General features: G+C 44.4%; 1 protein-coding gene across 4 annotated transcripts in view; it reads right to left on the bottom strand.

Annotated features, from left to right (window-relative positions):
* Positions 1 to 18741, bottom strand: part of SCAI (suppressor of cancer cell invasion) — an 877065-nt gene that overhangs the window by 122708 nt on the left and 735616 nt on the right. For all 4 annotated transcript variants that reach the window (XM_069609434.1, XM_069609437.1, XM_069609436.1 and 1 more), the window contains 2 exons: positions 16435 to 16534; positions 13431 to 13512 (listed from right to left, as the gene is read on the bottom strand). In XM_069609434.1, coding sequence (XP_069465535.1) covers positions 13431 to 13512; positions 16435 to 16534 — 182 coding nt within the window. The remainder of the gene's footprint in view (positions 1 to 13430; positions 13513 to 16434; positions 16535 to 18741) is intronic.

Genomic DNA, 18741 nt, shown 5'->3' with positions numbered 1-18741 from the left:
GAGCATAGACTCTCTTGGACCACAATTATGGGAAGAAGCGTTGGTCTTCAGGTGTTGGGTAATAGTGGAGGCTTTGAGACTCATTCCTGAACCAGGGAGGGGTTCTTCCCTATCAGTTAAGGACGTCTACGGTTGTTTTGCTCTGCTAGAGTCCCACAGAAGGTGAGTTAAGGTCTCCCCGATCTTTGCTGCAGGCCCATCGGCTCTCATCTTCTGCTGAACATAGCAGAAACATCTTTGCAGGAGTTTAGTATTTATGAATAAATATCTGGCGTTGAATGCATGTGAGGGATTGGTCTGCACAGGTAACTATTTGCCTACCAAGGTCCTCACTCGACAGCATTACAGATATTCTACAATCTGAATCTGAGGCCGCGTGTCAAACTAAACAAAGTGTAGAGTTGCTGATCTTCAGTTTCTCCAATACAGTAAACAAGGTGTCCTTTTCTAAAGGCATTTTGCATGGAGTCTTTCTGGAAAGGAGTTTCCTTTATTATACACTCAACTTATGCTTAAACTTTCAAAGTAAACTCAAAGCATAGGCTTAGTCTCTAACAAATGTTCCACTGAGGTTATACTCTTTTCAAGCTATGTCTTTTCAGCTAACCATTTTCATATGTATTTTAAATATTTTAACATCCAACATGCATGGTTTTGTGCCATTATCCTCACAGTTCTATGCAAGCATAGAGGGTGTCTTTCGTAGCTTTCGTAATCCTGTGCCCTATGAATATGCTCCAGTGAGCACACTGACTAGGTCTAGGGGAAATGGAGAGCCATACTCTATTTCCCTCCATGTGATTTAGCACCCTCTTAGGGGGCACTTGCTACTCAGGAGGCTGACAATGTGCGTTGTATTCAGTGGTACAAGTCTGCTTTCAATCTTGCCTGAGCAGTGCCCCTCACCCCCTTTCTTCCTCTGGTGTCAGTGCAGCTGCCTGCACAGCCATTAGCACCAGTGATGGCAACACACAGGTGCTAATGACTCTTGACTAAAGAAAATGAGATACTAAACCTGAACTGAGAGATCCCTGAAGCCACGTTGAAGTTGCAATGTCCCATTTCCTTGTTGATGATGTCATGGACTTCAAGATAGTATAGAGACTTTGGAAGTACCCCATGGCTGCAGGGAACCCTTAGTAAAGTTTTGATTTTAATTTTAATTTTTTCATAGGAGCCTTCAGCATTACATACAAGGTCGGCCTGAAGGCCTGGTTAAAGGAATGGTTCGGTCAACATTTTTTATTGCCCCTATGGGTCGGCCATGTGTTTTTAAGCCCAAGTCGCTCGATTTTAGAAAAATTTCCTATGGACCTTACCAGAGTTTTCGTCCATTAAACGCACGCGAAAACAGGCACCAGGGAGCTGCCATTTTGGGATAATCCTATCATTTCCCCCATCGCCCTGGCTGACCTGCTTTTGCGGCTATCATATCCCCCGCTCCTGAGCCTGTCATCAGCAGACGCGTACCGCCCATTTCACAACGCCAAAGCACGCCTCGTGTCAACATTCGCTGCGCTTCAGCTAATGACGTGTCGCCATGGAAATGGCAGGACGCCTCTTTCCTCAATAAGTATAAACAGACCGTTTCACAACACACAGCAGCAGATTTTCGATTCCATTCCTCTCTCTGTGTTACTTTGAGTATTCTGTGACTCGTTTCTGTGCTCTGGTCAGCTTCCTTGGTTGCTTGTAGCCCGTGTGGACAGATACCAGTACCACCGCTATCAATTATTTTAGTTTGTGCAACACACAATGGATACAATAATGCCCTACATGTACGAGCCCGAGTATACCGAGGAGGAACTACTGGAAAGGGAAACACGCGAAAACGATGGGGCTTCGGACAGCAGTTGGCAGGACGAATCAACGGATGAAGACACTGGACCTAGTCGCATGGACTGTGTTTCCACCTGGTGCACATGCAATCAGTGCGAGCTAATGCCGACCGAGGAGGAGAACTGCTGCTGCTGTGAAAACTCGGGATGTGTGGCCTACATTTCGGAAGGCGAGCCACGACTGCAATGCATCACCGAGCTGCCAGACTTCAGGGCAGCCTGCCTCACACGGTCCGTGTTGAGGATAATGATGGTGCTTATGCACGAACTTCGCGCAACTGTTCGGCCTCGTAATCCGAGTAACGAGTAAGTATACTCTGCTTGTCATGCCACTCCATTTCATGGTCTTCTACTATATCCTAAATCACATCTACATATCATTGTAACGCATGAAAGTCTTTCAATAGTGTGCAGTGTCTAGATAGCATTTGTCCGAGCAGAATGCCATTAGTTACAAGAATTGTTATTGACAACAAATGTTTATTAAACTTATCTTGGTCATTTAAAAACAGTTCGTTTCATTCCTTTTCACAGGTGGTACAGGCTGGTGGCCTATCGTTCCTTTACATGGTGGCTTCACGGGAGGCTTGGACACCGCGTTCGAAGAGTGATACCCGCCTGTGCCGTTCGTGCCATAAGGGAAACGTTCCCGAGTGACAGCGGTCAGTGCAGGGGATTTTCTCTCGCTGTGCTGCAACGTGAACTGTACAATGTGTAAACTTTTGTATTTTTGTGTCATCAAAATAAGCTACAAAATAAAACACCACATATATTTTAACAACGGTTGTTTTCGATTTTTTAAATCAATCAAGTGTGTCTCCATTCAAGGATGGACGTCAGACACCTGTGCTCGGAATGGGTGAAGTTCAGGTCGCTGTGAAGCGGGGTGGTCACTATCTAAGCTAGCATAATATATTATCAATAATGCATGCACTAAATAATACTTGTTCAAAGTCTTTCAGTTGGTTATGTCTCTATAAAAGTCACACATATATCAATACTATCAATGAACATTGGATTATACAGGCCTTAGGTCAAGGGTCTTGACCACTATAATACAGTGTTTGAAGTGTGGGTCTGTGCTCACAAGAATCTCTGATGTGGCATTTGTTATTGATAGGCAACGATATACTGCAGTAGGGGTCTAATGTTAGTTGGGGATCTGCTAGGTGGCCATCATGGCGTGGTCAGTGGTCTGGCACATGAAGAGAATACCTTGCAGGGACACAGGGTCAGAATGGCAGTAACTTTCCACTGGCGAGGGTGCATGGGCAAGGACACGTTTGTGGAGATGAACGAGCCGTGTGCTTGGTTCAGGCCGGTTCACATGCAGGACCGTGATCTCAGAGAGTGATGCGTTACATTTATTAGCTGTTGCAAATACCTCTTGAGTTTTCCAGTCAGAGTGGGAACGAGGCTGTGGGCCATGTGCTCTGCGCGCTGTACTATCGCAGTGAGGCCTGGTCACCAAAATGGAGTGGAAAGGGGGTACAAAAATGGATGCCCCGTGTCCTGCTCAGTGTTCCCATCTACGCAAATGTCATTAACATCACATAAAGGCAAGGGACGGGCGCAAACGGTCAAGGTGCCAAACAGCATGTACACTTCAAAAGGTATCCCACGCCCAGGGGCCATCGTTCACATGGCCTCCTCAGACCCCATGTCTCCAGGCAGGCCTCCCCTGAGGCAGGCTGCCCCCCTGCAATCCACATAATCCACATAATACCACGACATACACACGTCATTCATTCACAAACACACCCCTGTTTCTAATACTTTATAAACCACTTGATATGTCTCATGAGAACATCTTTGTGCTTTGCAAGTCAACTCCTGAACCTTCTACCTGAGAAGCACTGAGATCTATGCTAATCTGCTCGTCGCTGTGCTTCGAGCAAACTCGTCAGTGTGCTACCTGTGGCCATCTACCTGTTCTCCTGCAACATACTGCTCGGCCTGCTGAATCCAACTGTTTGTTGGTCAAGGTAAGGCCATGTATCCTAGTCATATTTCGGTCATTTTTACATTTCAATCTATTTGCTATTACAGTACACAATATAGCTATGGTCTTTGGTCTCATTGCTTTTGACTTGAGTTTCAATTGTTATGCTATCAATAGATCTATTTATTTTCATCTGTGTCAATTGCCATCGAATTGCTTCCTTCGGGGGTCCTATCTATAATGTAAGCATGGTTCCTTTTCGTGCAAGACAGAACATCCAAGGGACGAGTCACATGTTCAGAGTTTAGTCACATAATTTAAAAAATGTCTGTAACTTATGCAAATACTAAGCCGCACATGGTGAACTGGTATAGTTCCGGCGACCAAAACAAACCTTGCATTGAGCATGGTATGGTTCATTTACTTTTTTATTACATTTTTATTCATCAAGGTTTTATAATAATCTTAATATTTACTTTTCAGAATTTTAAACAATGCCTGCCTGTTCGATTAGCGGTTGCCCTTCGAAGACCCATGCTAACTCTGAAGGCACTACAATGCATGTGTTCCCGAAAACTGTTGATTGAATAAGAGAATGGGTCAGACATTGTGGATATCCACTGGATGAGCTGGAAAGTAGAGTCCAACAAGTCTTTGAAGACAAGAGTGGTGATCGATACTGCATCTGCAGCCGGCACTTTCCCTCGAACATGTACACCACATCTTGGGTAACAAAGAAGAATAAACGGCGATCGACACGAAAATTGCTCGCAAACGCTATTCCCACTCTACTCGTCCACAATCCGCCACTGGTGAGTCAAGTGTCCGTTTTTAGCTTTAGGCCTTGCGGTAGTGTGTAGGTAGCCGAATGGATTCATTGATATTTTAGGTGTTGTTTCCAATTTGTAATACTTTCGACATTGATATGAGTGTATAGCTTTTTGAATAATGACATTTATCAATATATTATTTTTAGATTTCATAACCCACAAACGAAATCTATATATGGGCACAGGGAACTGTGCTATATTGCGCATTACTCAAGTATTCTGTCTCCTTACATGGCAATTTTAAATATTGGCATTTCATTATCAAACAATAATTTACCTTTACAACTTCTTGACTATCCCTTGAATCTGAAGCAAGAACATTCTACTTCCGTCACATGCTCGCAGTTATCAACCACTTCTAGCGCGTATCAGGTAATCATACTTGGCTATTCCGCTACAGACTTGTTTTATGCATGTCAAGTAATAGTTTGTATGTATCGTGTGATTATTTTACCAATTGTTTGGTTAGTGCTTTCCAATCAATATACACCTTAGTTGTTGTCCCCTGGTGTTTGTTTTCAGTTATAATTAGTGTTATCCATACTAATGCAAGTACTGTCTTTCAGGGAGATGCTGAAGCGTCCACCACATTGACAACAGCCCTAGATGTTCTTCAGCAGCCTGAGGTATGGATACTGACAGCTCAACTGACCGTGATTATCAGGACTGGAACCCTTGTTGTTTGATTGTTCTACACCATGTTTCATTTGTGGTTAGCCGTTGATATGTACCTGTGCGGTCGACCCCAAGCGTGTGTTAGCCGTTGATATGTACCTGTGCGGTCGACCCCAAGCGTGTGTTGTGTTTTCAATATTGTAATCCTTACTAATGCAAACACTATGTTTCAGGCAGTTGTTGAATCGTCAACCCACGCACTTGATGCGGAGCCTGACATTCAAGTAATTCCGGTGGAAGCGGGACCATGCGGATACGAATCGGCGCAACAGCTTTCGGAAAGTGCGCACCACATTGACAACAGCCCTAGATATTCTTCAGCAGCATGAGGTATGGATACTGACAGCTCCATCGAGCGTGATCATATAACGTGATTCCATTTGCTATACTTTCTTCCCTATTAACGCAAGTACTGTGTTTAAGGGAGATGATGGAGCTTCCACTACAATCACAAGATCCCATTTAGATGATGCAGATGTAAAGAAATCGGAGAAATAAGTCGATTAAATCTGATCATTTTTAAATATTCCTTGATTCTTTTAGACAATGCAACATTTGTGGTTATCTCTTTATATCTACCTGTGCCGTCGACCCCAAGTGTGTGTTATGTTTACGATATTGAAAACCATACTAACGCAAGTGCTGTGGTTCAGGGAGTTGCTGATGCCTCCTCTTCAATGCAATCATTCATGGCAGTCCATGCATAGCCATAGGTATGGATACTGACCGCTCCATCGAACTAGGTCATCAGAGCTCGAATACTTGTCGTTTGATTGTTCTACACAATGTTTAAATCGTGTTTGGCTATTGAGATGTACATGTGTGTTCGTCCTCACGTGTGTTTTATGCTAACAATATTTTGATACACAGTAATGAAAATACTATGTTTCAGGGAGTCGATGGAGCCTCATTCCGTGCTGTCTATGCGGATACCGAAAATATGGTCGTTGCAGCGCAAGAGGAAGGGGAGACATGCAGATACGTATCGGAGCAACAGCGTGCAGATGTTGAAGGTCGAGTCAACAAAGTTGCAAAGAAAAGAAACAAAAATAAGGTAGTTACAAACAGTTCATAACTTTAGACTTTTTTTGTGCTGGGGACTATTTTATGTTTTTTTAAAGTCAATTGTACTATACTTCATCTTGTGTTTAAACTGAACATCCCTTTTCCAATCTGTCCTCTAGTTACCCGTGGGTCTACGAACTATACATACACAGACAGTGAAGCGAATGAGAGATGTTGCTTGCCAGACCATTTACACTATGGAGGCTATGGAGGAACTATTAATTCAGACGCGGCGTGTTGAGACTCGGGATGCTCATGTCCAATGTACAGAAAATGAAATGAATGTGTCCGGAGAATCCAGCAAAGTTGTATTGGACCATTGCTACAGTGCGACCGCACCACTGCAACAACATGATACTGGATGTATTGAAGATAGCTCTGAAGTAGTCGCAGATCAATTTGCACAATCTACACCCGCCAAAAAATTGCCACCAAAAAAGCTGTCAACATTGTTGTGTTCTCCCATCAATGTTCAAGTAGCAGATGTTGAAATGACAGAGAAAGAACCAGCGGCAGCATTCACTGACGCATCAGAACTTGATAGCAGCGATATTTATTTCAAATGTGGTGATATGTCCTCAACGTCACAGGCCGAAACAACTCTGACGCAGGATGACAGTCTAATGAAAGAGGACAAATACATAGTATTCGACAGTTGTTTGATGGATATTGTAAGTATGCTGAAATGTGGGCATTCCGTCAGAGGGAAAGTATGTGGGAAGCCATTGATTCATGTGACTCATCAAAAACAAGGCAGTAACGTCACAATACATGCCGCCTGTAGATTACATCATACGTTCTCATGGTCTGCACAACCGATGCTGGGGAAACTGCCAGCAGGCAATCTACTGTGTGCAGCTGCATCACTTTTTAGTGGCTCCAGTTTTAGAAAGTTAGAGGCTTTCTTTGTTTGTGGGACTACATTTCATTTAAAAAACACAGTACTACAAATACCAACATGATTATCTGTTTCCGACAATTAGTGATGCTTGGAAAATTGAACAATTGTCTCTAGCAAGTACATTCGAAGGCAAACGATTCAGGCTAGCCGGCGATGGACAGTGCGACAGCCCTGGATTTTCTGCCAAGTACTGCACCTACCACTTTCAGGACATGGATACTAAGAAAATTGTGAGTTTGGTGGTTGTGCAGGTAACACAATGTACATCCTCAGTGGCCACGGAGAAACTAGGATTTATAAAATCAGTGGAATATCTACAATCGAGGGGAATGCACATCGACCTTATAGCCACGGACAGACACGTTTCAATTGCCAAGGCAATGAGAGAGCAGTTCCCACATATTAAACATCAATTTGACGTATGGCATCTTGCTACATCAATCAATAAGAAAATCTCGGCTGCAGGGAAAAAAAAGGTTTGGAAAGTATTTCAGAGTGGTCCCAGTCTATCAGCAACCATCTTTGGTGGAGCTCCAAAACTTGTGAAGGGTCAGTGGAAATACTACTTGAAAAATGGCGGTCACTGATGCACCACTGTACCAACGTGCACCGCTGGTCAGAAAACCTACATTTCCACCAATGTGAGCATGGCCCTTTATCCCGAGTGGAGGCATGGAAGAAGAAGTGGTTGAATCCATCTTCACCGACACACAAAGCCATTGAGAAGATTGTTTTCGATTAGAAAAAGAGATTTGAGGGGACTGACAGAATTCTGTCACACAGGAGGTTTGGAGGTGTTCCACAATATGTGCCTAAAGTACAGGCCAAAGCGCTTGCATTTCAGCATACAGGGCATGAGACATAGACCCTACTTGCCATCTTGGCCCATAACGAGAATCTTGGCCATGAACAATCTAGGACTAAGGGTAATGTAAGGATGCCTCGCTACACTAAGGCCTTTTCAAAACGAAGTAAGCAATGGGTGATCAAACCAGTCTATGAGGAAATGGAGTTTGACTTTGTCAAAAGCCTTATTGTTGGTGCATTAGAGAAGCACAGACATGGAATTTTGAACGTTTCTGTGCAGAGCACTGATCCATTGCCACCCAACATTGCCACTGTGCCATGTCCACCCAAAGGAGAGCTAGTTGTGAAGTACAAATCCCGGTTTAAATAATTGTAATACGATTGTCTTTTTGTAAATCGATTTTATTGTACAGTGTGCATACAAAGTACGCTAACCCTAACCCCTACCTTCACCATCCTGGGTGCCCAACTACCTGGGTGTCATCTTTGAATTCTCTCTCTATTCACCTCATATTGCTGACCTTGTCTATATGTGTATGTATATATTTTTGTTGATGTAACTAATTTTCGCAATCTCTTATAAATGCTGGGCACTGTTAACCGAGGGGAGGCTTGCGTATTGCAAATAATAAAACAAACAAACAATAAATCTCACTTTCAACTCAACTCCTCGGGTACTTTATACTTTCCCTGACCTTCCCCAAAAAATTAAAAGTCTCAATAGTTATGGTTCTTTGGGGCTTCAAAGCTCGCAGACAACGAGGACAAAATTGGGGCCTTAGAACACGCCAAGCGAGCCGTTGCAGATGGGAGAGAAGCCAGTTCGCATTTGTACATTGAGGCGCACTACATAGATGTATTCGAAACTTCACTTTTACTACGGCTTTACTACGGGATGTTGCAAAGAAAGAATGTATGCTAATTTCTAGTGAAGGTCAGCGGCTTTGATTTTCAGCTCGCGCCCTGAAGAGGCCCACAACTCGCACTGGCAGTATAAGGTTCTATTGTTTTTTGACCTTGAGAGACAGGGACCATGCAGAAAGAACTTCATTTGAAGGGGGGTTGGGGGTGCAATAACGTTTGAGACAATAAGGCAGAAAATTCTTAAACTAGACCGAGTTTCATGTTAGTTCAGTATACGAAAAATCGTTGTCAAGAGCACAGTGGGATTTACGGACTGCATTACGCAGAGACACAATGGAAATTGCAAATATAATGTAAGTAACTCTTTAGACGCTTTTATACCGGATTGAAGAATTAATGAATGGATGCATGAATAAATGAATGAATGAAGAGCTTTGAAAAGGTTTGTGGGATCGTCCTTGTAGCGGGTACATGGGCATGCAGGTCCACATTCCACACGCATGTAGACAAAAAGTCTTTTCTCATTGTGTACCAACCTCGATTTATTTAGTTCGTTTTCGCATTGATTTTAGAGCCGAACATACTCCATTGCACTATCCTTGAAAGCAAATAGTTTCAGCTCGGCCGTAATAAATAAAATGAATAATATTAATAAAGATTGGCTGGCGAGACTAATTATAAATTTTATGTTTTCAAAATAGGTACATCCTTCCCTTTTGCCCCTGCCACCAGTTTCAGACACCGGCAGACGGTTTCTTCAGCCGCCAGCTGTAGCTTAATGTAAACAACTGCACCATTCTGATGATCTTATGGGACGATCGCCAAGGGCCCATATGCCCTTACGCGGTACTAGCGGCTAGAAGCAACATATCAACCTTTACGCTGGCCTAGTGCCTACTTGATGGAACAGCCTTGCGGTTCAACATGCGACAAAAGTGCCTCTTTGAACGAAAACCAACACCCTGTGTACCATAAAGGAACAGCGCGTGACTCATGATAACATTTTAAGGATTTGCGGATAGAGATAAAAGAAAATAAATGACTTTCGGAGTTCATATGGCAATTGCAGAATATTCTATAAACATTTAATGTCAAATAAATGTACTTTACCAAATTTACTGTGTTGCTGTTTGATGTTAAAGTACAGTTTCATATTCCGAATTGTGGCGCGCTGTGTTGTGAGTTGATCTGCGTTGGTTTCTGGGTTCTGTGTGAAGTCGCGTAGAAGACGCCTGGGCACGTTTGCCTACGCAGCACAGTAACGTCACGGAGAGAGGCGGGGAATATGAATGTTTTGATGTCAGGCTCAGGGGCGGGGGATATGATTTAGTGCCGCAAAAGCAAGTCAGCCAGGGCGATGGGGGAAATGATAGGATTATCACAAAATGGCAGCTCCCTGGTGCCTGTTTTCGCGTGCGTTTAATGGACGGAAACTCGGGTAAGGTCCATAGGAAATTTTTCTAAATTGGAGCGACTTAGGCTTAAAAACACATGGCCGACCCGTAGGGGCAATAAAAAATGTTGACCGAACCATTCCTTTAATATAGCCTCATTATAATTTTGGAATGTTTTGAAGCCATTGTAAACAATGGGTCAGCAGATGACCTTAACCACTTTTACAATATAGAAATCACTCTCCCATTCAGAGGTGTGCATTGCTAATAACAGGCCACAAGGGTTTCTGCCAGATGTGTAGGGCAAAGTCCCCTTCTTTTCTATTTTTATGGCGGGATGGCGAGGGAGCATGGCAGCCGGAATTGAAAACCACAGGCCAGCAGGTAAATCGGTGGGGAGTGGAGGGAAGCGGGTGCGTGGTGTCGTGGGAGCATAGGTTTTGTGGAGGGGCAGCACCCAGGAAAGAGCTGTAGGTGGCTGCGAGAATGCGGGCAGACACTGGCAGTTTGCATCTACATTTCCAGAAACCTGATTGGTTGAGCGCCCATCCCCAGGTGAGAATTTTTGATGTTTATAACCGAACATTTCACCTCAATGCTGACCACGAGGACTGAAATAGATTCTTTTTATAGTTTACGCCCTTAGGGCTAAGAATGTAGGAAGAATTCAATGATGGAGAACATCCACTCTATATTTTAATTCAAACAATTTCTTGAACCATTTGAAAAGATTGCTGTAATTGAATCCAAGGAGATTTCTTTCAGAGAATAACAGGTCTTATGTTCACTGACAAACTGAAGTCTTATAAAATCAATATCTAATGTAGTGAATTCCCAAAGAAACTTTAGTCCTTGCCCCTTCCCAGAGACATCTAGTTCCCATCATTCAGGGTTGAAACTAAACTGCAATTTTAAAGAGAGGACTGTGATTCAACAATGCACATCTAGATTCCAAAGCCCTTACCAACAAGTGTCTGCTATTATAATATACATCACAGCTCAACCAAAAGAAGATGGACAGAGCCTATTTATGTACAATGAAAACCTCCATCCAATGTGGTTGGCTCCACACGGAGATTCACAACAGCTCTAATATTTTGGCCTTCCTTTGGGGATTTTCCACCCTGTTTGTTCTTGGTTACCAACCCTTCAGACCTGTGAACCAGACTAACAATGCGCTTTGTTAGTGTCCCGCTATGGGCTGCTTCACTGCTTCTAAATATTCCACCCTTGGTCACTACTGTATAGCAGAGAGGGGTACACAAAAGAAAGAATGAACCCAAAAGTAGGGTCCAAATAGGCTTTACTTAAAGACAAAAAAAGCTCCTCTGTGACGCAAATGCAACAAAAAAAAGGCCCGGAACAGTGTTCACCTACACGCCTCTCAGGTCCAGGCTTAAGGGCTTCCCACACCCTTCTTCTGCTTTATATTTTAGTTCTGGATTGAAGGGGCGCTCATACCCGTCTCCTCTTCTATGTTTTAGTTTCAGATTTAAGGGTTTCCCGCAATCTTCTTCCGCCTTTTGACCATCTCGTAGTTGCAAGAGGTGCTTCTCCTGAATGTCCAGTTCAAGCCAAAATGTGTCTCCTTCCCCAAACTCCATAGATGGGTTGAAGAGGACTTTATCACCTCCCTGTCCAATGGCCATGATTGATCACCACCTAACAGGTTCAGAATCGCTGGGGGCTATTGTAGCATTTGAGAACCTGGTTAGGTTGATACCGACAACTTCCAGGAGTTCGTTTTCATTACTTATGCCAACTGGCCCCATACAAGCATACAATATGATATTAACTCTGTATGTTTGAGAATGTGTAAAACAGAGAATAAAGGACACCTCTCAAGGAAATCTAAGCATGATGGCTCATATAGAATTGAAGAAAGTGAACGTATGCCTCTTATGTGGAAGTTAGAGTTGTTCCACGTTATGTACTAGCTCCCCTTTCCTCATAGGTTGTGCTGGTCTACCGGGTGTTGCCCAATATACAGGAGCTGCTTTTAGCTCCTGCTCACCAATTGTTAATGTTGCTGCCTACACCCCTCTACTCCCGCTCGACATACCATATGCTTGTTCTTCCTCTCACCATCGGATCAACCCCTTCAGACCCAGATCTCGCCATTGATTTGGGCTAAGCATGCCCTCTCAAACTGTTTTGTTCTTGCAGGACTCCTGTACCTCTTGTTGTGCCCCTGACCCATTTGCCAACTCATGGCATTCCCCTCCTGATTGTCATAGGCCACCAGTTTGTGATATTCATCCTGCCATTCACCGTCTACCATCTCCTGATATTTACCACCTATCGCCTCCCGATGTTCACCTCCTAAAACCTTCTCCCCTCAAGTCTCCAACCACCCCCACTATGACAGTTTAAAATATAATGTTCTTTATTGACCCATATATCTGGTAACAGTTACTAAAAGATATTTCAAGTATCAGAATTGGCAATCAATCACACCCAGTCACTGAACCACACTTCTACGGCTGTATATGAAACATCAGGTGCCTCCAGTCACACTCTGCCTCCAACTTGCAGCATTCTCATACATGCTCCAGCACCCAACTAACTGTATGATTAAGATACAATTAAATGGCTTCAGCCAGAGGTCTGCAACCTTTGGCTTTCCAGATGTTTTGGACTACTACTCCCATCTGCCCTAGCCAACATAGTCGATGGTGAGGGATCATGGGAGTTGGAGTCAAAAACATCTGGAAAGCTACAGGTTGCAGCACCTGGCCTAGGCTGTTCCCTCCTCTCTACAAATGCAAGACTAGGGCACATCCTAAGAATTTCCTGAACTAGGAAAGGATGGCAAAGTCTACAGTGCAGGACCTTGGACTGCTGCACACCCTCACTGCCAACTTGCACTCATAACACAACTTTCAAGATCTTCGGAAATGTTTTAAAACTCACCTCTTCTAATCCCTGCGCGTAGCCCGCTATCTTGTCCAAGGAGTGCCCAGAAGCGACAGTGATTGAGTTTTCAGCATTATGCTATACAAGTCCCATCTCTCATTTAATATTAAACAAGGCTCACAGTAGAAAACCTGATTCTTCAGCAATTCATGGCACATATTACCACATACAATTATCACAAAACTAGGTCAGCTTTACCTTATAAGCCACACTGTTCGAAGAATCAACGATGATGAAGAGAGGTTTTCGTGTGAAAGGGTAGAGATCTCCTGGATGAAGACTGTCAAAAGAATACATGACGATTCAGGAATACTTAAAAGAAATATGTGTAAAATAGGTTATTCTAAAGTCCAAGTTTTTAGTCTAACTACTGGAAAGCCAGTAGCGGTATCCTGTGGAACATTCTCCCCAACCCCCAGATAAGATCATTATGTTCAACCTTCTGCAGGAGCCCACAGACCACATGGTGAACTCTTGCAATCGGGCAGACCCCATGGATCAGACATCCGCTTGTTGCTGTGGAGCAAGCCACAAGGTTCAGCATGCCCAATCAAACCCCAGCTGTGGTGCAGGATCCTGCGAATAATCAGATCTATCCTCTCACGTAGGGCACAACCCTAGGTGTCACCATGTCCAATCAAACCCCTGCTATGGCGCGTGATCCTGCGAATAATCAGATCTATTCCCTGATGCGGTGCACAACCCCATAGTTCATCATGCCCAATCAAACCCCTAGTGTGGTGCAGGATCCCGCAAAGAATCGTATCTATTCCCTGATATGTTGCACAACCCCGTGTTTCATCATGGGCAGTCAAACCCTTGCTATGGTGTACGTTCCCATGAAACATCAGATATACTCCCCGATGTGATGCACAACCCTGCAGCCCAATTCCATGCTGAGATGGTAGGCCCCATGGCCCATTGCGTTCCATCACCCGCTTCAGTGCACGACCCATGAACTATCAGATAGAGCTTGGGCACCATGGGCAATTATGCCCAACCAACCCCCTGATGCAGTGCAGGGTGCCATGAATCAGACAGTCTGCACCCATTCTCTGGCACTCAACCCATGTCCAAACACTTGCCATAGTGCGCAACTGCATGCATCACCATGTCCAATCCCCACACCGTGGTGCACAACGCCATGGATCATGACAGTTTCCCTGCTGTGGTGGAGGGCCCCAGGGGCCATTGTGTGTAACCCCCTGCTGTGGTGCAGGAACCATCACCATATTAATGAACCCATTTCTTAAAGAAAGTTTGGTTTGCGACCTTTTGCTGACAAGCACCAGCCACGTTCTATTGCTGACCACTCTAAGCTTTAAGTATTTGGAAGTTTAGGGACATTATCACAAAGACATTACTTGCTGCATGCGGGGACCCCCGGCTTCACACATCGCTGGACCTCATTGACTTTAAACCTGCAACAAGTGGACGGCTGGACAGATGAGAGCGCCTTGCCAGCTTGGCTGATGAACAGTGAAAGGGATCTCTGCGGGCTAGACAACTCTAGACCCTTGTGGTGGGGAGAAGTGGTAGGGCTGAAAGTAAGTGCTGTACAACTTTTACAAAAGAGGAAAAGTGAAGGGAATTTTGATGTGCTGGAGAGGCCCTGGGAGAAATGGGGCAATAACAGGGTTTGCAAGGCTTACTTAACAGTATTTCACATAAACTGCCACTTTCTTGTCTACAGCGTGTAATGGGCTCAGGGAACGCTAGCAGAGGTGGTGGGTGATTGAGGGATTTGGTTTTCATTAATCACAACTTGTGTGTGGTTACGTCAGACTGCATCAAACCCATGCATAAAATTGTCCATTTTGCGCGGTGCATCTTCTCCATGTTTAATCGTACGTGCTAATGGAATAAGGCGAGATCTCGTTCGGTTTCATTTTCCATGGCGATCTTTGCCCATGATGTCGCCAATTCTGTTTTTGCTCTAGGGTCACAGGAAGCAGCAGCATTATCTTCAAGGTGTTCAAAATTCAAGCAGCGAGCTAGCTCAGCAAACTAAGCAAGCTAAGCAAGCTAGCTCAGCAAGCTGAGATTTCACCTCTTACATCTGTTTGCAACCTGCCGCCACAGGTGAGAAACTCAGTGTTGCCAAGTCAGCCTTTCATCAATCCGAGGTTGATATATTGAGTACAGTTACATTGGGGAGTAGAAACACCCATTACAGTGCTTAGAGGCAGGAAGAATCAAGCTTGCAGTCTATCATTATTACCATTATCTATCTGAGATGGACACTTCTATTGATTGTTTGAAGTGCTGTAATAACAGGGGGGATGGACCCTGGAGAGATACCGGCCGACCTTAGGTACTTCTGAGCCTTGTGCGTGCCCTGGGGAGACAATCGTCCACTGACTCTACTGAGCATGCCGAGACGGGACACAAAGAAGGTAGCGAGATCTCACAGCAAGTTCACTGCTCACCACATCCTGTTATCATATAGTTACAAAGAAGTCTGACTACATTTCCGGAGATGGTTATTCGTAAAGGGAATACTTAACCGTTGGAGGGGCACTCTCCCAATTCCTTTCTCCTGAAGAGACATTTGAACACAGTTGGGGTTTGAAGGACCACAGCAACCTCAAATGAAGCACCAGGCATGTATGTATTGAGGCCAGATGGATCATCCCCATGTCTTAATCCCCTACATTTGATTATTACACAGAAATTTGACCCAGACACATTGTAGTGCGGATGTGCTTTGATGTAATGCATTATAAGCTGCTTTTGCCAGATTTTAGATTTGTAAATATATTATATAAATACCTAATTTTATTGAGCCTCAGTTTAAGGATTAATTTTTGGTTTCGCAGTACTGCACAATGCCAACACATGTAAAAGGGTACCTAACCAGGCATCGGCATTTAGGTCATGGAAGCTTGTACATGCAAAATCTCCCACTCTACTGTTGGGTCCTCATGACAAGGACTTTATTAACATGTAACCTGTTTTTTCTATGTTTAGGTCAGTACTGCCTGAATGCCTTGGATTTAGAGCCTCATCTCACATCCTCCATCAGCATCCATCTTCCATTACAACGGAACAGGGTTCTACACTCACAATCCAATCAGCTTCCAATTCACGCACAGTAAATTTGTCCGGAATCCAACAGTCTAGGTTGGAGTTCAAAGAGAAAAAGGGAGAAAACAATGGATTTACTCCGACGCCGCATCTCCGTGGCCAACACGTCACTTACCAATGCATCTCCTTGTAGGACTGATTCCGTTTATGGAGAGAATCCCCATTCAGAACATCGCGGTTGCTGTTTGTGAGAACGCCACCAAAATCGTAGGGCCCTATAGCAAAACAAGTAAGAACACTTTACAATCATCGGTATAAGACAGCATTTTACCACTGGCAGAATGACAAATACGACCAGCAAATCATTGCAGCAGGCTCTTTCTTGCATTGCCGGTCTCTTACCTCAGGCGCCTTTGCTATTAACTAAGTCTCTACCTTTTTTCTTTTCACCAATTACAATTGTTCTGAACACTCCACACTTTACTGGATTCCAAATGTTATGCAGAGAACACAGCTAGCTAAAAGGTGAGAGGAGCATTACACATTTGTAAAATGGATTTTTATAAAATCACAAACCTTTTAGGGTTCACGGTCTTCAGGGGATGTAGGGGCAGGATGTCCGATGGGGTTCCCCAGTCGTGTGAGAGAAAGCACCTTTTGCTCTGGCACTTTGCCCTCCCTCTCCCAGTACTAGACAAAGTGATCAGTGATGAAGTGCTGCCGGAGAGAATGGATGAATACATAGCGACTTGTTTCTAATGTAAGACGTCGGCACACTACCCAGCCGACATCACGTCCCACATGGTAGTGTGTCCTACAAAACACTTTAGTGCCGAACTCTGTGTTCTCGCAATCAAATCATTCCTCAGGATTTCATTGGGGTGAATACTTTGCCTAATCCCATGAACTTAAGTGGCCCAAAGGTCAAGCCTGGACAACCTGAATTACAAGTACCTGAATTCCTCAGGATTTCATTGGGACGAATACTTTGCCTAATCCCATGAACTTAAGTGCCCCAAAGGACAAGCCTGGACAACCTGAATTACCAGTTCCTCTTCATTTATTGGGTAGTTGTTACTCTTTTGTTGTGCTTTGCTGCCAGTGAAACAAATTTGTGCTCGAGTGCTACGTGGATTATTTATTCTTTGATTGAGTCTTCACATCCTTGCACCAACCGGGTGCCTAAAAGCAACCCTTTGGAATTTACTTGAGTCTCACTGAACACCCCAAAACTGGATGTTAGCCTCCAACCTGAAATCCAGGTATTATACATAGTTTGGGGCTCATTAGATGAATACACAGAATTATGGGGCAAATTCTGATTAGCACTTCACCCTTCTCTTTCTCTTCTACAGCTCCTAGCCCAGATCCCAGTTTAGATCACACATAGCACTACTGCTTTAAGTGAAGTCCTCCTACCTGCGATTAATTACTATGGGGGAAGGGTGGTTCTCTATGAGCCCGGGTGTACTTCCTCTCGGGCTCCTGAGAGTCTCTTTACCTGCCAAGCCCATGATTGACCGGCTGTAAGAACCACCCTTTCTCTCCAGAGCGATGGAGTCAATTATCAAAGACATCCCTGCCACAGCACAGAAACTGCAGGGTGAGGTGGCTACCACCCCGCCCCCGGTCAAGAGAACGCTGTTCTATTCGTATCAATGGTGTCTGCTCAAGGGACCAGAGACCAATTAACCTGTAAAGCCCAGAGTGTAGGGAGCCCATGAGGATCAAGACACTGTGACCAGCTACAGGGACAATTCCTTGGACCAATTCATGGTCAGTTTTTAGACCAGCCACAGTTTCTGAAGCCAAAATTACACCCCCCACAATGCCAACCAAATTTGGGTGATGCCCAAGTCAAGAAGCAAGCACTGACATGATTACTGCGGTCTGTTGAAGCTTATGGAGGGATCCCCTGGAATATCTGTCCCCTGAATAGATCACAGCAGGTCGTGTAAACCCAAGGAAACCCTCCTGGGGAAGAAAACCCTGGATGCAGCTCCAGCGGCTGGGAGATGATGACTTTTGCCACAGAAGTCCTTCAGAAGAGGAATCCAACTGCTGGAGAAACAGCAAGGAGCATGAGCACAAGCGCAAGAGGAAAAGGAGAAACAAGAAGGAGCAAGGGGAAGGAGGACCAGAAACCGGCAAGGAAGGCCAAAGAGAGGTAGAGCAGAACAAGGGAAAACAGTGTCAGTGCTAGGAGAGAAGCGACGCAACGAGCTTGCCGTTGGCCGTAAATAAATGCCATCCAGCAGAGCTGTGATCGTTACTGAACCCGAGACGCACGTATGGAGCCATCTTGGCTGTCAACTGAAAAACTGTGCACAATGCGAAGCAAACCACCGACATCTTAGAGGTATGGAAAATCAGCACACAGTAGTGCGTTTCCATCCATGTCACAGGGACCACAGCGGGTACAGATTCCTGACACCACCCGATGTAAAATTATTGCTTGAATTGCCCACAATTCTATGCCTTT

The sequence above is a fragment of the Ambystoma mexicanum genome, chromosome 8, assembly GCF_040938575.1.
Source record: "Ambystoma mexicanum isolate Mex_15411 chromosome 8, UKY_AmexF1_1, whole genome shotgun sequence".
In the NCBI taxonomy this organism is placed as follows: Eukaryota; Metazoa; Chordata; class Amphibia; order Caudata; family Ambystomatidae; genus Ambystoma; species Ambystoma mexicanum.
This window is presented reverse-complemented; position numbering and strand designations above follow the sequence as displayed.